This window comes from Dendrobates tinctorius, unplaced genomic scaffold (assembly GCF_039654945.1).
Source record: "Dendrobates tinctorius isolate UK_male_01 unplaced genomic scaffold, ASM3965494v1 ptg000070l, whole genome shotgun sequence".
In the NCBI taxonomy this organism is placed as follows: Eukaryota; Metazoa; Chordata; class Amphibia; order Anura; family Dendrobatidae; genus Dendrobates; species Dendrobates tinctorius.
Window position 1 is genome coordinate 70,748,768 of NW_027361738.1, and position 24,852 is coordinate 70,773,619.

Below are 24,852 nucleotides of genomic sequence, written 5' to 3' on the forward strand. Positions count from 1 at the left end.
CTTCATGGAGAAGATATGTAAGAACGGTCATGCAGAGTTAGCACCTACACTTCAAGACTTTGAGGACCACTGGCACCATGGTAAACACGTCCACACAGCTCTACAGCTAGGGCAGTCGAAGAATATAATTATCCGAGCTGTACAACGGGAAAACTATGCCAAAGAAATCGACTGTTTAACCAATCAACGACCAATACCAAAAGATAGTGTTCTGAGGAAACTCAGAGCAGCAAAAGAACTGCAACTCTCTTCCAACTTGGATATGAAGGACGTAGAAAAATACCTAAGTGTACATGGGTGACCTTGGACTTTTAACCCACCACATTCTTCACATATGCAAGGTGTATGGGAGAGAATGATAGGTGTCGCAAGGAGAATCCTCGATTCAATCTTCTTCCAAGAAGGATCTGCAAGACTGACACACGAAAGCTTGACAACATTCATGGCCGAAGTGTCAGCCATCATAAACGCCAGACCGTTGAATCCAATTTCCAGTGATCCTGATGACCCAACTAATCTCACCCCAGCTCTGCTGCTTACACAGAAGACCGACCCTAATTGCTCTCCACCTGGAGAATTTAATGTTAAAGACCGTCACAAGAGTCGATGTAGACAAGTACAGAGTCTCTCCAATGCCTTTTGGGACAAGTGGAAAAAACAGTACCTGCCTACTCTGCAACAGAGGAGAAAGTGGCAAACCAGCAAGCCTAACCTCCAGCCTGGCGCGATATAGTGCTAATGAAAGACTGTCAGTCTCGGAGAAATGAATGGCCATTAGGTCTCATTACCCAGACATTCCCAAGTAAGGATGGAATCGTACGTAAGGTGGAAGTAAAAATAGGAAAACAAGGCGAGACCAAATTGTTCCTCAGGCCAGTAGGGGAACTCGTTCTGCTGTTCTCGTCCAATAAACACAATAGTGACATTGGCTGACGTCAAGCGGGGAGTGTGCTGTCCAGCCATATAATTGCTGTCTAGAAAGTCACTTTTGTGTGTATTAATCCTTAATATATTTCATACTGTAAGGTAACAGCACCACCTGCTGGCCGTTTAATGCATAAATTCTAGTTTAATTTGCAATGCCTTGTGGGATTGTTCCTGTTACATCATAGTCTTGTTTATGACACTGTGAGGGGAACAGCAGCCATTACTCCTCCACGTGTCTTAGGAGAAACTACACCATTCGTGTTCTTCATGCTTCTTAAACAGCCTGCTCTAAGCATAGTTGGTAAGCACTATCTAGGTGTTATAATCCTGTGTTTATAACGTTTGTTGTATTAAATAGGTAATCATCAATAAAATGTATTACCTCATGGTACCTATGTATTACCTCATGTTACCTATGCATTACCTCATGGTACCTATGCATTACCTCATGGTACCTATGCATTACCTCATGGTTCCTATGTATTACCTCATGGTACCTATGTATTACCTCATGGTGCCTATGTATTACCTCATGTTACCTATGTATTACCTCATGGTACCTATGTATTACCTCATGTTACCTATGTATTACCTCATGGTACCTATGTATTACCTCATGTTACCTATGTATTACCTCTTGGTTCCTATGTATTACCTCATGGTACCTATGTATTACCTCATGGTACCTATGTATTACCTCATTTCACCTATGTATTACCTCATGGTACCTATGTATTACCTCATGGAACCTATGTATTACCTCATGTTACTGTGTATTGCAGACTATCTGTATTTTATGCACTGTGCAGTTATATATTCTGAAATGCTCCTCTTATTGCATCCTATAGTTTCACCCTTTCCTGTCACATCTGCAATCAATAATAGGTTACAATTTTACAGCCTCTTTTCTTAAAGAAGACAGGGGGTTTAGCTACATGTCTCATTGCACACCCTGCTAATGTGTATGAGGACAGTATAATTCATATTCTCTGAAAAAAGGCCAAAAAAGAAAAAAATTGTGCCGGGTATGTAAACTTTTGAGCACAACTGTACATGTAAATGAGATCTCCTGTGAGGCTAAACAAGCCCAACTTTTCCAATCTCTCATCATATGAGAGCCCCTATCCCTTGTAATAATCTACTTGCTGCCTTTGAACTGACTCTAACTTTTGAATATCCTTTTTAAAATTTGGAACCTAAAATTGGATCCCATATTCTACACGTAGCCTGACAAGTGATTTATAGAGGGGTAAAAATAAGTTGGGATCACTTTCTCTCTCTTTTACTACACCTTAAAATATTGTTTGCTTTTGCGGCTGCTGCTTGACATTGAGTACTGGAAATAGATCATAATTCCCCTTATGACTTTGCTATAACCACCATTTAATTAATTCGGTCCATCTATGGCTGTCCATGAATCAGAATGTCAGATCTATGCCATCTATACCAATCTCTGTTCTAAAAATAATAGAAAAATTTGTTGAACACCGAATCCTGTAAATTTTCTGCATTGCCAAGAGCAGCAAAAAAAAAATTCAAATCAGTTAAAAACTTTTACTCAAAAGAGGGAGTGCGGAAATACGTGCAATTTTTTTTTGGCAATAATTTTACATACAGGTTTAAAAGGGATTGCCCCACTAAAGAAATGCTTCACTGCTCATTTCGGTAACTAAGCCAGCCATGTATTTTTTTATGGATCCATTGCATTGTTATTAACAAAAGAAACTGTCTTGGTCTTGTACATTTTTTACTTGTTGTATAAAAAAATGATCACACGGATGCCGCACAGATTAAAAATTGTCCTTTTTTTTCGAAATGTAAAATGGATGAATACAATAGAAATGTGAATGAAGCCTAAATGCTTATGTGAACTAGATAAAATCATAAGCGCACTGCAACCATCACTGCAGAACAACATTTTCCGTGAACCTCTCTCAGCCTCATTTTACGGTTGTAATTGCCACCACCTTGCTCTAATGTAACATATGTGCGGCAGCATTTATGGCATAATTAGTGTTCTTTTTTCCTCTTTAATCATTAGGTTGTTCCGCTCTTGTTATGTATTGATTGCTTTCCAGTTTTTTTTTGTGTTTCTAGATGATACCTGGCAAACTTTATTAAAGCTCTAGCTTGATACTCCACTTGTCTTTCCATCAGATACAGCTGCGGTATCATGGCGGAGACCTGGCTCCTCGTTAAATGTTCACCTACTGTTAGCTGCCAAACGGGCTCGCTACAAAAACACCGCAGGGAATGTAACGCGCAGCCTTTTTATCCCACACAATATTCATTTTGGACCAAAAGCGATAGGTAGTATGTGCCCTTTCTCATGTTAACAGCTTGATAAACTGAGCCAAAGTAGTAGACAGGGATTATATCATAAATCTAGACAAGCGGCAAAGTCCATGCCCGGAGTTGCAGCTGCCAGCCACAGACAACTAAATTTAACGCCGTACATGGCGCAGTGATTACTACGGCATCTTGCAGCATTGGGGGTACTAAAATCAATCTAAGAGCTCATTGAGATGTCGGTGACTTTCTTGTGCGAGAAAATCTGTCCGAGTTATTATTATTATTTATTTTTCAAAGAACTATTGATTCCATGGTGCTAAACAAATGAAAAAGGGCTAAAAGCAAAATAAAAATGTAAGTTACAATGAAACAGGACAGACCAGTACAGAGGGAAGAGGGCTCGGCCCTAGCGGACTTACAGTCTACAGAATAATGGGGAAACAGACAGTAGGTCGGGGGGTTGCAGAAGCTCCAGTGATGGTGAGGTGGTAGTGGGGTCAATGCAAGCAGCAAGCTTTCTTGAAGAGATGGGTTTTCAGGTTCCGTTTGAAAGTTCCAAGTGTGGTGGATAATAGGACATGTTGGGACACAGAATTCCAGAGGATGGGGGACACTCGGGAGAAGTCTTGGAAGCGATTGGGTGATGAACGTAAGAGTGCTGAGGAGGGAAGAAGGTCTTGGGAAGAACAGAGAATATATGTGAGAAGATATCAGATTAGTTTGGAGACAAATGAAATCGAATGGGATGCCAAAGCACAAATTTAAGAATTACTGAATAATGCCACATTAAAGAAAATGAATGAGGTAGCTTTTGTACTGTAGGTACATGTCTAAAACAATCAAATCATCCCCCACCTCCTGGCTCTTTCCTCCACTGACAAGTGTTTGCTGCCATTGCCTACCACAGAGACGTGCAGTATGGGAACAATGGTTTCTTAGGGTGTTGTGTAAAAAATCCATATGCATGAGTCCTTATTTTTTCCATTATTTTTACCTACCTGTAGTGATCCCACAGTTGCTCCATTCATGTAAGTCCAGAAGGTCAACTTGCACTTTGGTCCAGTATGGGATATGACAGTAGTCATGATATGAGCTGTATGACCAAACTCTCCATTAGAGCTGTCTGCATATAAATACCAGCCTTCTTCTGTGGACCTATGAAGTCAATGTTGTATGGTCACTTATGGTACTATTACATATTACTGTAGGTGTTTCTTTGGTTATGGTCTTCTGACTATAAGTGACGGTAATATATCTTAGCATTTTCTGTTTTGTGAATCCAAAATACATTCTCTGGTGAGTAGAGGAACATGTTGCATCAAGTATTAAAACATGGCTCCAGAACTTGAGGGAAGTGGCCAGTATAGACACCCAATCGATCACTTAGGTGTCTACTAACCTACAGTCTGTACCCATTAAAAACACCAATCATTTGCCTCATTCCAGGCAAAAGTACAAGTTTTACATTTTGACCCTTAGACCACCATACTACAGTATATTAGCAGATGTAATTTACATAAAAGTTCAAGGGGTTAGGTTTTTCCTTGTGGAGAGTGACATACCAGCTCGGGCTTGTCAAGGTAAGGAGGCTTATTCTCTGTGCAATGCTCCTCTGGGAATTTTAATATGCAAATTGCCTCTTCAGAGAGGAAGAGGACTTGAACTCTATAGTGCCACCTGTTGGTAGTAGCGATCCTACAAGTCACAATCAACCCTTTAACGAGTCTGGTAATATGACTTAGGATAAAAGCCAAATAAGAATCTCAATTTGCAGACACGGTGTTTCGCCATTGCAAAGTATGAGAACTGATTTGGCTAGGTGAGAGGCTCTGGACTTGAGGTCTAAGGGGTAAGGTTTCTCGTGGAGAGTGACATGCCAGCTCGGGCTTGTCAAGGTAAGGAGGCTTATTCGCCGTGCAATGCTCCTCTGGGAATTTTAATATGCAAATTGCCTCCTCAGAGTGAAAGAGGACTTGAACTCTGCAAACAAAGAGAAACAGCAAAACGGCACTCAAGCAAAGTCTACTCACTGGTGGAGATATGGATATCTGAAATCCGGGCGTCTGGGCGATATTCACAACGGTTAATCCGGTGCTTGCATGACATCACATGTAGTATAAAGCCAAAAAATGAAGAAAAATGTAGCACTCGTGGAATCCGTTAAAAAACCATAGTCCTTTATTGAATTAGTTGGACAAGGTCAGCATGAGGACTAGGTGCATGTGTGGACCTTTTGAAGCGTGTGTAACGTGAAACAGCTGTAGCCTTTTGCCCTGCATGTTGTTCACACACCTAGCCCTCATGCTGACCTTGTCAACTAATTCAATAAAGGACTATGGTTTTTTAACGGATTCCACAAGTACTGCATTTTTCTTCATTTTTTAGGATTTGAACTCTATAGCCCCACCTGTTGGTAGTAGCGATCCTACAAGTCACAATCAACCCTTTAACGAGTCTTGTAGTATGAATTAGGATAAAAGCCAAATCAGAATCACAATTTGCAGACACAGTGTTTTGGACTATTGGCCCTCGTCAGTGCAAAGTATGAGAACTGATTTGGCAATCACATAAAAGTTCAGTAATTTTATGAATAAATAACATTTTAAAACTTATTCAAATTAATTTTCTGCATGCTAATTAGACCACCTATTACCATGACTGGTCGAGGCGCATCACTTGGTTGCGGTATTTGTGAGACAAAAGAGATGAAGGGCAATGGCATTACTTGAAAGTACCAAATCCAATGCAGAGACTGTAACCGGGTCCCGGTCTACAGTATCATGTGCCATTTATAATAATGGTACCTCATTCCAGCGGGGAGGCCCTGCATGTAGCTGCAGTTCATACATCTCCTCCTCTGCAGTAATGACTCTCTGCTTCCTTCCATTGACTATGTAAGGCTGTCGTGGATAGTAATCATGTCAGGCCTGATGGCCTTTTCAAAACGGAAGCTGCCATGGATTCTTTGGCTTCTCTCTAAAATGTTATTTGCTTTGCTATTTTCCATCTTGTTATTTCATTCTATTTTTGTCTCTAATCCTGACCCTGCTACTCAGCTTGGCCATGTTCTTAGAATATGCTCGTCTCATCCAAATTTTGGATTAGTTTCATGTTCCACCTTGCCTCATCATAACCACTTCTCAGCTGACGAGTCCGACCCTTGCTATGTTCATGACTTTACTACATTTTTTTGGGTTATTAAAATTCATACTGCAAATTTTACCTGCAAAGTTTATATATCTTTTTTGAAGCTAAGGCTTAATAACCAAGGGATTCCTTAGATTTCATACCTTGATCTAGTCAGCTTAGGGGATTCAACTCTCTACTGCATTAAAAAAAAGAATCACTTCTTTACTCTTGAACAACAGTTCTGATTTTGCTGGGACAAACCCTTAAATTAGATTACAAAACAGTGGGTTTAGCAAATCTACACTTAAACTAAGAGTTTGGGGGCATCTTTGGTGTTCTTGGTGGCTGGTCTTAAGACTTTTTCCCGATCTCAACATATGTTCATCTATTTATAAGAAAGCAACCTCATTTTTTCTTTCTTGAATCCAGCACCCATAGGTCTCCATCACTGCCCAGGATCTGTTGTTTGGCTGCAACTGGTGACATCACATCATCCGTGCTGCAGCCAATAACAAAGTTCATAGACTCTATTGATGTAGACGGCACCAGGCGCTGAGCTCAGTGATTGGCTTCATCACTGTAAATGTGATTTCATTAACAGAAAGCACTGTTGTGGACCCAGAGAATATAAGTAAAGCTTAAGCCGGCCATACACATTAGATGACTGTGGGACAAACAATGCTTTGGCCGATCGTTGGAACAACATTCATCTTAGGTGGTTCTCTCATACAAATGAGCACTTGTTCGGCCCAGTGCTCCTGTGCTCTGTAAAAAAGCTGCCTACAGACATCTCAGTTGGTGGCTTATCTCTGGGAGAAAAATGATTAGAAGTTTGAAATCGGACATGTGCGATTGACATCTTCCCCGGCACCCAGACGCAAACTAGAGTGTCAATATCACCAAATTCTGCCGACATTAGTCTAATGTGTATGGTGGGCTTCAGTTTGTTTGTTTTTTACAGGTAGTATTTGACCAAATGTATCTTGAAAGTGGACAATGTCTTTAAATGTCCCAAATCTGAAATTCTGAATGAAAGTTGATAAATTTGATTTCGTATGTGGCAGAAGGTCCCCAGGCTCCAACTCTGTTTGCTATTTCTACCTCAGAGCAAATATCTATGTACATAGAGATGCTCTTTATCAAATATAGATGGAATTTAATGCGACCTTCCTTGTCTGACATTTTGGCTTGTCTGCACCTTGGAGGGACCTGGTATTATAACATTCTTTTATACTTATCAGTAAGTTTGTCTGTTGGCTTAAAATAATCCCATTGTCTCTTTAAGACCCCCATACACATTAGACTTGCGTTGGCTGAACCCACCAATATCGACATGCTCTGCCGACAGTCTAATGTGTATGGGGTCCTGAACAGAAGACGTCGGGTGAGATAAGGATCCAGCTTGTTTGTTATTGGACTTCCTATCCTCTTGGTCTCAGTGAGATTGACCAACACCAGATATGTCTGGTACAGTTGGCAAAGAGTACACAGGAGCGCTCGACCGAGCAAGCACTCATTTGTATCGAAGAATTGGGCGAGATAGCTGTTGGCCAAACTATTGGCCGAATCATCAGTTGGATGATAGCTATGCATTGTGAATGAGGCCTCCAAGTGTAGAGACCTGGAAGACAATGAGGCTGGCATAAATTGTGATCTTGGGGTAGAGGAGGGTGTCAGACTTCTGTACTTAAAAGATCTCCACATCTCCAGTCCTTAAGACCTGACAAATATGGATAATAACACAGTCTCTTTTCATTGCCTTCAATAAACAAGTCTGACAATTGTTATCTGCTGTTATCTAAGGGGACATGAGGCAAGTTTCTGCAACTGTCAAGAAGTCATTGAGACTTACACCATGACATTGTGTCTTCGTTGCGGACATTACCGGATATTAATTACACCATGTTTTGTATTCTCAGTCTCTTATTGGCTGAATTAATTAAAGACATGTCAACATCGAAGCACATGGCAGATTATCCCAAAAATACTAGATGTTCGTTACTAATTAGGTTTATGGGAAAGTAAATCTCTTCGCGGCATATACAGTTCTGACACTTTACTGACTGCAGTGATTAATTACTGAGCTCGCTACAATAGGAACACACAGAGGAAAGTACAGTATTAAAAGGAAGGGATGACGATTTTGGAATCTTTACCAAAATTTTAGGCGTTGTTGACTAGAGAGGTATTTAAAGTTTTAGTTATCTATACATTACACCAGAGGCTCCAGGCTCTTAAACAATAAGGCTATGCTCACACTAAGCTTTTTTTCAGTTAAAAAAACGCAAGTTTTCAAGTAAAAACCATTTCACTAAATATTTTTGGGAATTCTTGGAGAAGTTTTTCCTTTCCTGAAGCAGTTTCAAAGAGTTTTGGAAGAATTTTTTCCCGAAGATTATTTTATCTTTGCACCTTTTCCCTTAGATAATGCCTTCATTTGGAGAGGTTTCAAGATGTAATTGCACAATGTGTCTTTTAGACTCTGGCATACCCACAGTTTTTGAAGCAAAAGTCGCTTCAGGAAAACGCAGGCGGTGTTTCCTAGAGGCCTCTTCTTTGTTGTTGTCTTTTTCATTCTTGCAGCAGTTTTGCTGCAAGAATGAAAAAACAAAAATGCACCAGTCACTTCTATTAGCCGTTTGATGGTTTTCAAACCCTGAAGTGACTGAAAGAAGTTACAATAGATGGAACATGTGGACAAGTGATTTCGACTTTGCTGTGTATTTTTTAATGTTCATTGAGTGCTTTATCAGGCGGGTATCAAGTGGAATCCGCCAGACAAAGACATGGTATGCACGTACCCAAAAAAGTGACGTACTTTCTTACTTTCCTATGGCGCTTTTCAAAACCTCTTTCCTTAAAAAAAAATCACATATATGGAAAGCAAAGTGGATTTGCCACAAAACTGAATTGGAAAAGATTTGCAAGAGATTTTTGAGGAGGATTTGGTATATTTTCCAGTTCAAAATCTCCTGATAAAAGAAAAACATACATGGCTGTAACGGGGTCATCCAAGCTGGGGTACCTCTTTCAGTACCACCCCGTGTTTTCGGAGGTCCACTCTGCGTTGGCTGGAGTCTGAATGAAGGACGCTGGCTGGAATTCCTCTGAGTGCATGGGCGCATATAAAAGATCACTGCTTCTCCATGTATTTCCAGTCTGACAACACTTTACTCACAGGACACAGAATATATCACACAGATACAGAGGGCCGGCCAATAGACAAGCGTCAGGCCAGACATGCATTACAAAAGCCGCAGGTGGCCAGAGCTTGCGGATGTTTACTGTGGGAATTACAAAGGTGGGGGGAGGGCGGACACTGCTGATATATTAGGGACATGCATCTCACATGGAACCTATTATATATACATATAACTGCACAACATATTCTGGGTGCTGAGTGGTTCTGTAACAATGGCTTTCTCAGGACTTTTTTAGGAGCGGATTTGCTTCAAAATCGACCTCAATGACTTCTTGAAAAGCTCGGGCTGTATGATTTCACCCATGAATGTTTGAGTCAATGATTTAGAGAAAATCATTCTTTAAAACCCGCCATGTTCAGAGCCACCAAGGTGACTAGTTGAATAGACTGACCCCCAGCATGTTCTGCCCATCGGCATCCAATGACTCACAGGTGTCTTCCTATACGTGCACAAAGCGTAAGACCCATCACTCAAGGGGAGCAGGTGGGGAGAAAACACCAGGAACCCGCCTGTCCGACTACTCACCGTTGCAGCTCAGTCCCTGGCGACTTTAAAAGGTATCTTTCTCACTGAAACGCTGCATTGTTGATCACTTAGCATGGTTCCCCTGTCAGCTTCCCTTTAACATGTCATTTTTAGCATACTATGAAAGTTTTAAAAAAGTTTTACACAACTTTTATGTTATAAACTCCAGATAATGCAATTAAAAATTGTACCTTCAAGGTCAAAATAATTTAAGGAAATGATCATGGAATTTTGGGTTAATGACAATATCTTGCTAAATTGTGGGTGCTATAGTACAGAAAATACAGTGTATTGTTACCTATGTATGTATATATGCTTTTTAATTATTAGATTTTTTGCATTGCAATACTTAATTAAATGGTAGCTAGAAGTTTTGTAAAGTTTTATTACCATTTCCTCCACACTTATTAATCTGCTGGCCAAGCTGTTATTGCTACTTTTAGTAATTGCCTCCTAGTTCAAGAAAAGAATTGTATTAAAGCCACAGATTATAAATTAGATTGATACAATCTGCCTACATCAGTATTTTATTTGCATATTCCCTTGTGGAGCCAAGAACTGCAAATGATAGGAACGAACGCTCTCACCAATATCTGAGACAGTAAGGTAAACCGCTATTTCCATCTGCCTGGCTGCAAGGCAAAAAAGCAATAAAGCAGAAATTGCAAATGATTCACTAAACAACCTAAAGTCAAATGGTAACTTACAATACAATTACCTGAAATAATATTCCCATTCGTTAATGTTGTTTTTAGGTAAACACGAAACGGGTGCAAATAGTTCTGGCTTTTATTAGAGGATATTTCAGGTTTTATTTATTTGTAAATGCATCTTGTATAAAAAAAAAAAACTAGTTACATTGCAGCAGGGTTATTACTACTCCTTGGTCAAATAAAGTTTATTTGCTTGTCATAAAGATATGGAAAGATTTGATCCGAGGGGGTCTGGGTGCTGAGATCCCAACTGATTGTTAAAACCCAGAAAGAAGGGCTCAATTAAAAAAAGTCTATTTTCTCTGTCTACAACCTCGGAGGAAAACAGCCCTAGACTGAGAACTTCTGCTCCTTCATCTTAGCAATCGGCCAGGGTTTCCACATTCAGATCTCCACTGATGAAAACTTCCAAAACACGTCTCTATATGTCAAATGTTTTCTGAAATGACTTTTATCTGTTAAAGGGAATCTGTCAGCAGGATTTGGCTACGTAATCTGACAGCAGCATGATGTAGGGACTTAGAGCCTGATTCAAGAGATGTGTCACTTAGGTTACTGAGTGTAGCAGTTGGGATAGGAACATAGTTTTTCCTGCTGCAGATCTAGAATGCTGAGTCCTGTATAACCTCACAGCACTGATGTCACTTGCTTTTTATACCTTGAGAAAGGCGCCGGTCCGGAGCAAAAACGTATTGATGCTAGAAAAAAAAACCTTTTGGAATCCCAAAGCTTTTCATTCCCGCAGCGCAGCCTGCCTAAATGTGCCAGCTTCTATTTTTGCCATTATACCTCTGGAAGAACCTTTTCCTCCAGCCACAGGACAGCAGCAGCGGCTTTCCATGCCTTTGTAAAGGGTGAAGAGGAAGAAGTCCGGAACCACCTAGCCAGACAGCAGGGTTGCCGGGGGGAAGACTTTCTGACCGGACCATGTGACTGTGGGGGGCAGTGACCGGGAAGAAGAGGCTGTGGACAGGAAACTGGGCGACATCAGGGCAGGAAAGCAGCGTGCCAGGACAGACAGCAGGCTGCTACACCGCGCTCGCGGAGAGAGGGAGTTCTCTATCTGAGGACTGAGACTGAAGGACAAAGCGTTGTGAGCACCGTATGTGAGTACGTGGACCTGGTAGCATCCGCAACCAGAGGAGACTTCCCCCCTGACAGTACAGAGACAGTGATAGGAGCACTCAGTCCCGGGGACCGCAGTGATGAACCAGAGCCCCTGAGAGAGGTGAAGAGACAACAGTGTGCGCAGCATCGCTCCTGCGGTGAGACAGGTGGGGTATTATACAGAGACTCAGAGCAGGGCGACCCAGGTTCTGCTTCAGCTCTCAGCTCCCTGATTTAACCCTCAGAGGTCCCAACTTCATCTGGAGCAGAGACTTTAGAGGCTACATGCGCCGCTGTTGCCGGTGCCGATGTGGGAGAAGTAGACTCTACAATCAAGCTTTCCCCGGACTAATAAGTTATAATAACCTTAGTTTAACAGTTTAATCGCTGCATTACCGTTTAATTGCTTCTTTCACCTCCATTGTTATGCTTTACTGTTTTACTCTGTCTCATTTAACCCCCTACTGCTCCTCCCTGCGTGGAGTGAAAAATCCCTGTAAATAAACCTTTAACTCTTGGTCTGTCTCAGATCTGTGGTGACATCCTCCATTCCTGCAGGTTATTACACCTTCATAGGTGTTGTGGCTGCATACAACACCTTTAGGTGAGTGCCACCATCAATTATAATTATCCCTTACCAGATGGTATTGCCCTATTTTGTGTGTGCTCTGTCCCTTTCCAGAGTTTCTAGAAAATTAAAGGGGTTTTTGCCACGAACAAAACTTTATTTTAATCAATAGATCTTGGAATAATAGTAAGTTCTACAATTGGGTGTGTTTAAATAAAATGTTGCTGTGCTGAGATAATCTTAATCTTATAAATGTTCCCCTGCTGTGTACTGTGTAATGGCTGTGTCTGACTGTGCAGGAACATGGTCTGATCATACCACAGCTCCTTGGCAGGGGGGAGAAAAAAAAGTATACAGATATTACAGTACAGGTTCATAGCTGATTTTTTACTTTGAAGTAAAACATTGTTTAAAAACAGACAGGGAAATGTTTTGCCTCACAGAAAGAATCAGCTGTGGTACTGTAATGTCTGTATTCTCTTTTGCTTCCTCCCCTGCCTACCAGTAAGGAAGTCTGTGTACAGAAATCCCAAAGTTAATGTATTTACTCACATGGTATGGTCCGTGAGAGGCCTGTGACTTTCTTCTCCTGGGTGAATGGTCAATCCTTGACCCACAGTCCACTGAAAGTCAGTGTCCCGACGAATGGAAGTTGTCCGAGGCTGGAACCACTTACATAAAGTCTCATTTTCGAAGTTACAGTACTCTGAAACTAAGAGATTATGAAGATCACAGTTAATGTTGTGGTTTCATACTAAGAGTACGGAAAACAAGTATGTCTGATTCAGGATTAATTATCTGGTACTTAAGTCATAAATAAACTTTTAGAACTTTTCTTATGCATTGGAGGCCCTCACACACCCTACTGGGGGTCATGGTAATGAAACTCTTCCTTTTCTGATCACTCATACCACTGTGCAGAACTAATCATCTACTACATGAGTGTGTAGGGGAAGTGGACTGACCTATGGACCTGTCTGCAGCAGGAGGGTAAATGTACAATGTGCTTGACGTGGACTGCTGTATATGAAGGTGGGAGACAGCTGGAGATAGTAAAGGATGGTGGAGTACTGGGTTTGGCCACTAGGGGGAGACCAAGGACAGCAGAAACAGAAGATGGTGTAGTACTGAAGTTTGGTCACAAGATGGAGGTAGGGAGTAGTGAGGAAAGGGCTTAACATCAGCTTAAGGCAACGAAACCGCAGAGTCATGGGGGCGGAGTTACAGGAGCTCTAGAGGGGGAATTCCCAGGGAGGGGAATATAAGAAGGGGTAGAGAGTTTCAGAAGAAGCCAGTCCAGGGAGAGGAGCTCAGGAGAGGAGAAGACTGAAGGGAGAGACGGACAAAGAAGAAGCTCCAGAAGGGACTGAAAAGAGAGACGGTCAGGGGGGTGGCCCTGACAGGAGAGCCACAGGACAGAGAAGGCCCAGGGGTATCAGACGGACGGACTCGGACAGGTGAAGTGCTGTGGTGGTAGGCCTAAGTTGTCGTTGCAGCTGCTGTGTGGTGCTGAGGTTGTTGAGAGGACGGCCAATAAAGAGGACCTGTTGAACGCACTGTCTCAAGTCTGTCTGCGGCGGAAAAGAGGACCACCCCCCAGTCGGCACACGTACCTACAAGTGTATGCACAGTAATAGACATACTCATGCACTTTTTAACTGAGGCCTTACACTGGTGCACGAGAGCTCATGCAGGAGCTGTGAAGGGTTTTCCAAAAATCTCATATAATAGGGAATAACTTGCTAATTAGAATGGTCAGACTCACAGTGGTCATGAGAGCAGGACTCTGGAAGCCAAAAAATAAGGACTACAGAGGACTATCTTGAATGGAGTGGGAGTTGCACATGCTTAGTCTCCACTCCATTGATTGTTAATGGAACTGCTGTAAAAAGCTGATGAAGTTTGCGTCACAATCCCAAAGACCCCGGTTACGGTACCCCTGACTGTATGTATGAGATGGATTTGGTTGCTGTCTTCCCCCATACAAGCCACAAGTGGTTAGATGGTACCAGGACCTTGAAAACATGAGACAAATCAGTGAGACCAGATTCCATTGGAAAATGCTGAAAACTTCTTTACTACAATTTCTTAAATATAGCAGTAACAAACAATAGAAGGCCACAATGCTTCTTTCACATTTCTTCTGTATCATACATAGGTTTTCTTCATATGCATAACACACATGGCATTTCAATGACATTGGTGGAATACATGAGTGTCAGAATACAAGCTTCCTAGTTCTGTTCTGTACTTTCTATTTTCTTCACTACATGAGTACCTTCGTGTCCCCTCCTAGTCAGAATAGGAATTCCCAAATCTTCCAAGACCGGCTAATGCGGTGCCTTTTCTGTAGCCCACTCCTTCCAGCTGCCTTGGGGAATTATGCCTCAGCTATGTTTGTTACGACTATACCCACTACAGATGAGACACCTTCCAATTACTCTTCTGCAACCTCTGCACTCAGGCCGACAAGAAATAAGTCAATTGCTGGTGGAACTTGCTCTAGAACTTGCTATCCATAAATCTTCGTGGCTAAACACACTCTCTCACTTGTGGCCTTCTCCTTAACAACAAGACTTTTTTCAGAAGGTGTCGGCAAAGCAGGAACCAAGTTCCTTTATGCCCATGTAACTTCTCACACCATGGTCTGGCTCCAAACAATTAACCCTATCCACAGGCTAATTAAGTGCTCACCCCAAAATAGGTAAAATGTACTGTATAGTAAAAAGGTCAAAGTGTTGCATTTAATTTTGTCAGAAGATTTTCATTAGGGGTGCTGACAGTTGTTCCACTCCTTTACATCGAGCAGTAGCTGTCACTGTATGACTTACCACAATTGTCTTCATCAGAGCCATCTAGACAGTCTTCTCTGAAATCACACAACTTTGTGATTGGTATACAATGCCCCGTTGACCTGCAGACATGTTCATCTAGTGAGCAGTTGTGGACAGGAAGGGTTGTCTTAGTAGTTGTTTCCAAAGGAACTGGTGACCAAGTTGGCAAAGTACCTATAGACAGATAGAGTCATAGCCTGGTTAGTTCATGGGACCACTAACTCACAGGACAAATTACTCCATTGTCATTTTGCTCTGCACAATGATAGCCTTTGAGCGCTGTGGTGTGAAGTCAATGGAGTACTTGTAGCTGGATGATTGTCTCATAGCCCAATGTCGTGCAAACACCTTCTGATGGTTTGTATAGAAACTGTCTGATACATGAGATTTGGTATGTGAGGTCCAATTTCACTTGCAGAACAGAATGGATCATCATTAGTGTTGAGCATTCCGATACCGCAAGTATCGGGTATCGGCCGATACTTGCTGTATCGGAATTCCGATACCGACTTCCGATATTTTTTCAATATCGGAATTCGGCATCGGAATCGGAAGTTCAGTTGATTGACGGCCTGACGTCATCATGATGCGCGGTGTGTGCGCATCATGATGCGCCGTCATTTCGGGCCTTCCGGGGGTCTCTGCCGGCCTGCCGGGGGGCTGTGCCGGCCTGCCGGGGGGCTGTGTGGACTGCCCGGGGTCTCTGCCGGCCTGCCGGGGGGCTGTGCCGGCCTGCCAGGGGGCTGTGCACCCTGTGGGGGTCTGTACCGGCCTGCCGGGGGGCTGTGCCGGCCTGCCGGGGGGCTGTGCTGATGTCCGGGGGTCTGTGCAAGCATCGTCCGATGGGACTACAAGTCCCATCGGGCGATGCCTGCTACCATGACAGTGATTGACACATTAGCCAATGATGGGACAGTAGTAGTCCCATCATCCGGCTAATGTGTTAAATGTTAAAAAAAAAAAAAAAAAAAAAAAAAAAAAAAAAATACTACATACATACTACATGCTACATACATACTACATATATACTACATACATACTACATACATGCTACATACATACTACATGCATGCTACATACATACTACATGCATGCTACATACATACTACATGCTACATACATACTACATATATACTACATACATACTACATACATACTGCATGCATACTACATACATACTACATACATACTACATATATACTACATGCTACATACATACCACATGCATGCTACATATATACTACATGCATGCTACATACATACTACATATATACTACATGCATGCTACATACATACTACATGCTACATGCATGCTACATACATACTACATACATGCTACATATATACTACATACATACTACATATATACTACATGCATGCTACATATATACTACATGCATGCTACATATATACTACATGCATGCTACATATATACTACATACATACTACATATATACTACATACATGCTACATACATACTACATACATACTACATATATACTACATGCATGCTACATATATACTACATGCTACATACATACCACATACATACTACATACATGCTACATATATACTACATGCATGCTACATACATACTACATATATACTACATGCATGCTACATACATACTACATGCTACATGCATGCTACATACATACTACATACATACTACATGCTACATACATACCACATATATACTACATACATACAATACATTCATACAATACATACATAGACATACAGTACATATAACATAGAGTAACATACTTACCAATACTTGTCACATTGTTCCCCGAAGCCATTGTCTTTCCGGAATAAATATTAACATAACAAACCACAAAAATACTCACCCACGATCCGAAGCAGTCCACGAGTGTGTCCCACGACGATCTTGGGTAGAGAACTGCAGCATCAGATGATGCTGCCGTTCTCTACGGGCTGCAGGAATCCAATGACGGAAGGTAGGTATCCTTCCGCACTGTATTCCTCCGCCACTTAAAAAAAAAAAGTCCCTAGTCTCACTTTATGCCATTGCTGCGTGGGAAATTCCCACACAGCAATGGCATAAAGTGAGACTAGGGACTTTTTTTTTTTAAGTGGCGGAGGAATACAGTGCGGAAGGATACCTACCTTCCGTCATTGGATTCCTGCAGCCCGTAGAGAACGGCAGCATCAGCTGATGCTGCAGTTCTCTACCCAAGATCGTCGTGGGACACACTCGTGGACTGCTTCGGATCGTGGGTGAGTATTTTTGTGGTTTGTTATGTTAATATTTATTCCGTAGACGACAATGGCTTCGGGGAACAATGTGACAAGTATTGGTAAGTATGTTACTCTATGTTATATGTACTGTATGTCTATGTATGTATTGTATGAATGTATTGTATGTATGTAGTATATATGTGGTATGTATGTAGCATGTAGTATGTATGTAGTATGTATGTAGCATGCATGTAGCATGTAGTATGTATGTAGCATGCATGTAGTATATATGTAGTATGTATGTAGCATGCATGTAGTATATATGTAGCATGTATGTAGTATGTATGTGGTATGTATGTAGCATGTAGTATATATGTAGCATGCATGTAGTATATATGTAGTATGTATGTAGTATGTATGTAGCATGTATGTAGTATATATGTAGTATGTATGTAGTATATATGTAGCATGCATGTAGTATATATGTAGCATGCATGTAGTATATATGTAGCATGCATGTAGTATATATGTAGTATGTATGTAGTATATATGTAGCATGTATGTAGTATGTATGTAGCATGCATGTAGCATGTAGTATGTATGTAGCATGCATGTAGTATATATGTAGTATGTATGTAGCATGCATGTAGTATATATGTAGCATGCATGTGGTATGTATGTAGCATGTAGTATATATGTAGCATGCATGTAGTATGTATGTAGTATGTATGTAGTATGTATGTAGCATGCAGTATGTATGTAGTATGTATGTAGTATATATGTAGTATGTATGTAGCATGCATGTAGTATGTATGTAGCATGCATGTAGTATGTATGTAGCATGTATGTAGTATGTATGTAGTATATATGTAGTATGTATGTAGCATGTAGTATGTATGTAGTATTTTTTTTTTTTTTTTTTTTTTTTTTTTTTAACATTTAACACATTAGCCGGATGATGGGACTACTACTGTCCCATCATTGGCTAATGTGTCAATCACTGTCATGGTAGCAGGCATCGCCCGATGGGACTTGTAGTCCCATCGGACGATGCCTGCACAGACCCCCGGAGCCTGCACAGCCCACCGGCAGGCCGGCACAGCCCCCCGGCAGGCCGGCACAGCCCCCCGGCAGGCCGGCACAGCCCCCCGGAGCCTGCACAGACCACCGGCAGGCCGGCACAGACCACCGGAGCCTGCACAGACCCCCTGGCAGGCCGGCACAGCCCCCCGAAAGGCCCGTACAGACCCCAGAGAGGCTGTACAAGGGCAGGAAAGGGTTTTTCTTATTCCGATACCGGAAGTCCCATAGACTTGAATGGGACTTCCGGTATCGGAATCGGCGATACCGATACTTTTTTTAAAGATCGGCCGATACCATCCGATACGATACTTTGAAGTATCGGATGGTATCGCTCAACTCTAATCATCATACAACATTCTTCTAATCTGGCGAAAACTCGTGGGCAGCTTCATGAAAATAGCTCTACTCCTGGGATTATGGTGTGGGGTCGCATAATGTACAGTAGCCAGACCCTCTAGTCTTCATTCCACGTACATAAACAGTTCAGGGTTACATTAATTAGATCATGGAATCAGTGATGCGCCATTTCCTTAAAGTGTCCCAGTAGATGTTTTCCAACACGACAACTCCGGGCCTTATGTTGCTTGAGCAGCCAGTGTTGCCTAAACGTGCCACTATGGCCTGCAGCATCTCCAGATTTGTCTTCCATCAAGCACATCTGGGACATCATTGGTCAGCAATTGCACAGGAGCTGCCAGAAGCGGAACTTGATGAATTTGGCCAAGTACATAAGTGAAGCAGAACATTCCACAGTCAACCAATAATAATCTCTGTGCTGTGAGGACTGTGACTATTTATCACTACATAACTGGAAGAACTCATGAGGAAGCAAGAAGATAGTAGGTGAAATTAGGAGAACCCCAGTGATCTGCTGGAAAAGGATTTTATTTGATAATTGGTAAAACCTTATGCAGATGTCGTGTTTTTCACGTTTTCAAAAAATGGTTCACATGTCATCAGTGTTTGGTCAGTGTGTCATCAGTGTTTGGTCATGTGTCATCCGTGTTTGGTCATGTGTCATCAGTGTTTGGTCATGTGTCATCAGTGTTTGGTCAATGTGTCATCAGTGTTTGATCGATGTGACATTAGTGTTTGGTCGGTGTGTCATCAGTGTTTGGTCAGTGTGTCATTAGTGTTTGGTCATGTGTCATCATTGTTTGGTCATCAGTGTTTGGTCAGTGTGTCTTCAGTGTTTGATCAGTGTGTCATTGGTGTTTGGTCAGTGTGTCATTGGTGTTTGGTCAGTGTGTCATCGGTGTTTGGTCAGTGTGCCATCGGTGTTTGGTCAGTGTGCCATCGGTGTTTGGTCAGTGTGCCATCAGTGTTTGGTCAGTGTGTCCTCAGTGTTTGGTCAGTGTGTCATTAGCGTTTGGTCAATGTGTCCTCAGTGTTTGGTCAATGTGTCCTCAGTGTTTGGTCAGTGTGTCCTCAGTGTTTGGTCAGTGTGTCCTCAGTGTTTGGTCAGTGTGTCCTCAGTGTTTGGTCAGTGTGTCATTAGTGTTTGGTCAATGTGTCCTCATTGCTTGGTCAGTGTGTCCTCAGTGTTTGGTCAGTGTGTCCTCAGTGTTTGGTCAGTGTGTCCTCAGTGTTTCATCAATGTGTCCTCAGTGTTTGGTCAATGTGCCCTCAGTGTTTGGTCAGTGTGTCCTCAGGGTTTGGTCAGTGTGTCCTCAGGGTTTGGTCAGTGTGTCCTCAGTGTTTGGTCAGTGTGTCCTCAATGTTTGGTCAGTGTGTCCTCAGTGTTTGGTCAATGTGTCCTCACTATTTGGTCAGTGTGTCCTCACTGACAGCAAGTGTTTGAAAGCAGAATTTTATCAAAAAAAGGGATTTTCCATTTTTGCACAATCCTTATCAACTTTCTGACCGGGCGAAGTATTTTTTGAAAGAAATGTATTGCAATTACACATGTTTATTTCCTTTGTGTGTATTGGATAAAGATATAAAGAAGAGAAAAAAAGGAATATTGGACATAATTTCACACAAACCCCCAAAACGGGCCAGACAAAATTGTTGGTGCCTTTCAAAAATTGTGGGTAAACAACTTTGTTTCAAGCATGTGATGCTCGATCAGACTCACCCGTGGCAGGTTACAGGTGTGGGCAATACAAATATCATACCTGAATTTAGGTAAAATGGGGAGCAGTTGACTCAAGCTTGAATTTTCTGTATATGTGTGCCACACTAAGCATGAAGAACAGAAAGGAAAAGAGAACTGTCTGAGGACTTGAGAACCAAAATTGTTGAATATTATCAACAATCTCAAAGTTACAAGTCCATCTCCAGAGACCTTGATGTTACTTTGATCATGGTGCGCAACATAATCAAGAAGTTTACAACCCATGGCTCTGTAGCTATTCTTCTTTGATGAGGATGGCAGAGAAAAATTAATGAAAAGTTGCAACGCAGGATAGTCTGTGTGGTTGATAGGCAGCCTTAATCAAGTTCCAAAGAAATTCAGGTGTCAGGGTGAACTATCCATCAACATTTCAATTAAATTAAACTCTATGGCAAGAGACCCAGGAGGACCTCATTGCTGATACAAAGACATAAAAAACTAGACTGCAGTTTGCCTAAATGAACATGGTTAAGCCAAAATACTTGTAGGAAAGCGTTTTGTGGACAGATGAGACCAAGATATAGCTTTTTGGGTAAAGCACATCATTCTATTGTTTACCAAAACTTGAATGAGGCTTACAAAGAAAAGAGCACAGTACCTACAGTCAAATAAGGTGGAGGTTCACTGATGTTTTGTGCTTGTTTTACTGCCCTTGGCACAGGGTACCTTTACTATGTGCAAGGAATCATGAAATCTGAAGATTACCAGATTTTGGGTCGCAATGTAGTGCCCAGTGTCAGAAAGCTGGGTTTGAGTCCTAGGTCATGGGTCTCCCAGCAGGACAATAATCTCAAACATACTTCAAGAAACATACAGAATGGGATGGAAACAAAGCGCTGGAGAGTTCTGAAGTGGCCAGCAATGTTTTTGGATCTAAATCCCATTGATCAACTGTGTAGAGATCTTTAATTTGCTGTTGGGAGAAGGCGCCTTCATATATGAGAGACCTGGAGCATTCTGCAAAATAAGAGTGGTCCGAAATTCCATTTGAGAGGTCTAAGAAGCTCGTTGATGGTTATAGGAAGCGATTGATTGCAGTTATTTATTCCAAAGGGTGTGCAACCAAATATTAAGTTGAGGGTGACAACAATTTTGTCCGACCTATTTTTGGGATTTTGTGTGAAATTATATCCTATTTACCTTTTTTTCTTTCTCTTTTTTGTGTTGTTGCAATACACAGAAAAGAAAAAAAAACATGTGCATAATAAATCATTGTAATGGCAATAATTTTCCGTACTTCATTTTCTGGAACAATTTCAAGGGTGCCAACTTTTTCGCCATGTCTGTATGTTAGTAAAGTATGGAGAATATGACTTCAGTACATTAAAGATCTCTGTGGAGAGTGAGGATCATTCGGAGTTTTGGTTTGGGGCGCTATGATTTCTGCGCGTGTCCCTAGTGCGTCGTATCCTGCTCACATTTCTTAGACTGTGTACTCTGGAGTCTTTAACTTCATGGGAAAGTTTTACTTATGATAGATCTACCTGCATGATGAACAGAAATAAATTGATTTCCCGGGACGGAGTTTTATTTGTTACATAAGACAGTTGGATACACAAAAAAAAAAGAAAGCTGAATGTAATAGGTTTCTTGACAAACGTCTGTAATTGCCATCTGTGGCGGATAAATTCTTTGAAGATCAATTTCATAGGGATTGGAGAAAAAAATGTTCTAGTACGGCAGATTGTGAGCTATGACCAGAAGATACAATAAGAGAGGAGACGTTTGTACCAAGTATCTTGTGCGATAAGGAAATAACAGGATGGGTAAATGGATTAATGATCTGAAAATCACGAAAAAATGGAAACAAAAAGTTCAAAAGATCTTGATTTATACAGTATGGAGCATGAGCCATGTGCAGAAATCCCCGCACTTACAGCCTCGGCTGCTGTGAATGGAGGTTATTCTGAGGAATGTTCTGCCACGCTGAATGCACTTGGGCAAATCATCAAGATCCTCTGCTGGCAGCTCCCTCTACAATTCCCTACTGATGACGTCCCAGATGTGCTTGATGGGAGACAAGTCTGGAGACCCTGCAGCCATGGTAGCACGTTTAGGCCAAAATGGCTGCTCACAGTAGTAGAAGCAACATGCAGCCTGATGTTATCATGATGAAAAACGGCTCCTGGGACATTTTGAAGAATGGGGTGGAGTAGTGACAATTCTGGTGATTATTGTGGGTCTCAGCAAGCATTCAGATTTCTACTCAACTAGGATTTATCACCAAACCTGTGTATCAGTAATGACAGGGTCAAGCTGGAATACCCCTTTAATTGTAATGTCCATAATTCCATTTCACATTATTTAATGAATAATTTTATAATATATCAGTATGGGAAAACTATTTTTTTCTGACTTCATATACTGTATCATTCTGGCTTCTTGCTGCCACCACTAGGGGGTGCTAACTGCATCTGGATTTATACAGTTAGTATTCAGCTCAATACATGATGTCTAAACCTGTCTGCAGTGGGCTCCCCCTGGTGGTGGCTGAATGTAGCTGCTATAACAGTATTACACATTCCCATCATGGGTTCCACATCAGGATCGTTACCTGTCTCTATATTAGACTTATAATAGAAAAAGAAACATCTTCTAATAAGATAACTGTAAATATAGAATCAGATGCTTAAATTAATTCTTGGTATTATATCGATGTGATAAAGTAATCTTACCTTGATGCAATGTACAATTAAAGAAGGAAATGTCATCGATTGCAATGTCCCCGGTGAATCCATCGCCTACCATGCCTGCGACTAACAGCTGAAATGCAGAAAACAATATAATACTACAGTCGCATAATATTGTATAGAACTGATAGAACATTACAAACATCACATGCAAAAATGATCCCGAACAGTCACAATGTGTAGGTCTGTGATTACTAATCCTTGTCAGACCTAGTATTTGCTGCATGGCTAACAGAGGGAGAGGAGCACATATGAGGAGAGTTGGAGCAGTTATCTCTAACTGTTGTTTGGTTTGTATGTGTGGTAATTCCTTATATTTCTCTGCTTTTGTTTATTTCCCTACCTTCACACCCCGGTGGATTCCTCTGTTACATGTGAGTGAATATTTTGTATGCCTGGAGTTTTCTGTTAACCCTTGTTTGTGTTTCCTTGTTTGTTGGGTTGGTGTACTATGGTGCACAGTAGCGCCCCCTCTTCCCTGGGTGGGGGAAGAGAACAGATGGCGGGCTAACTCAGGCATTTTCACCATCGGAAATATCTCGAGGAACAGGGCGAGCTAGGGTGCCCCCTCTAGTGTTAAAGACAGGGAAGGAGCCCCTGGTCCCGGGTCACCCGACAGCTGTGTTGTGACATTAGCTCTGACCGCTACCATTTCATGCATAATTGCCTCCGAGAATCGGGTGTCACTCGCCCATTCAACTCTGAGTTTGTGAAAAAAAATCGGACCGCACTCTTGATGACATCTAAGATTATAGAAAAGTTGAGAGGTTGTTTTTTTTCTCTCCAACTCCGAGAAAATTCGATCACACTTTGATGAAACTCTGATCAGAGCGTGATTAGTAAAATCGAACCGATATTCTCGGATGTGGAGTAAACGGTCATCTGCACCTGCCCTGACTATGCGTCATATAGATCCCCACCTTCTGTTTGCTTGGATAGATCTGAGGACCCCAATGATTCTAAGGCCTCATTCACACGTTCAGTATTTGGTCAGTATTTTACATCAGTATTTGTAAGCCAAAACCAGGAGCGGATGATTAATGCAGAAGTGGTGACGTGTTTGTTATACTTTTCCTCTGATTGTTCCACTCCTGATTTTGGCTTCTAAATACTGATGTAAAATACTGAACCTGTGAAAGTGGCCTAATAATTATGGTCTAAGGGGTAAGGTTTCTCCTTGTGGAGATTGACATACCAGTTCTGGCTTGTCAAGGTTAGGAGGCTTATTCGCCGTGCAATGCTCCTCTGGGAAATTTTATATGCAAATTGCCTCTTCAGAGAGAAAGAGGACTTTTATTCTACAGTGCCACCTATTGGTAGTAGACGAGAGCCAATAGCTCGAAACACCGTGTCTGCAAATTGAGATTCTGATTTGGCTTTTATCCTAAGTCATATTACAAGACTCGTTAAAGGGTTGATTGTGACTTGTAGGATCGCTACTACCAATAGGTGGCGCTGTAGAG

At 41.6% G+C, this 24,852-nt stretch overlaps 1 protein-coding gene across 2 annotated transcripts in view; it reads right to left on the reverse strand.

Annotated features, from left to right (window-relative positions):
- The window catches only part of MALRD1 (MAM and LDL receptor class A domain containing 1), a 586,417-nt gene that overhangs the window by 309,824 nt on the left and 251,741 nt on the right, over nucleotides 1-24,852 (reverse strand). For both annotated transcript variants that reach the window (XR_012233447.1, XM_073581848.1), the window contains exons 19-22: nucleotides 23,375-23,462; nucleotides 15,296-15,472; nucleotides 13,017-13,176; nucleotides 4,218-4,374 (exon numbers count right to left, since the gene is read on the reverse strand). Coding sequence is in view for 1 of the 2 variants with exons in the window: in XM_073581848.1 (XP_073437949.1) it covers nucleotides 4,218-4,374; nucleotides 13,017-13,176; nucleotides 15,296-15,472; nucleotides 23,375-23,462 (582 nt within the window). In the remaining variant the exon portion in view is untranslated. The remainder of the gene's footprint in view (nucleotides 1-4,217; nucleotides 4,375-13,016; nucleotides 13,177-15,295; nucleotides 15,473-23,374; nucleotides 23,463-24,852) is intronic.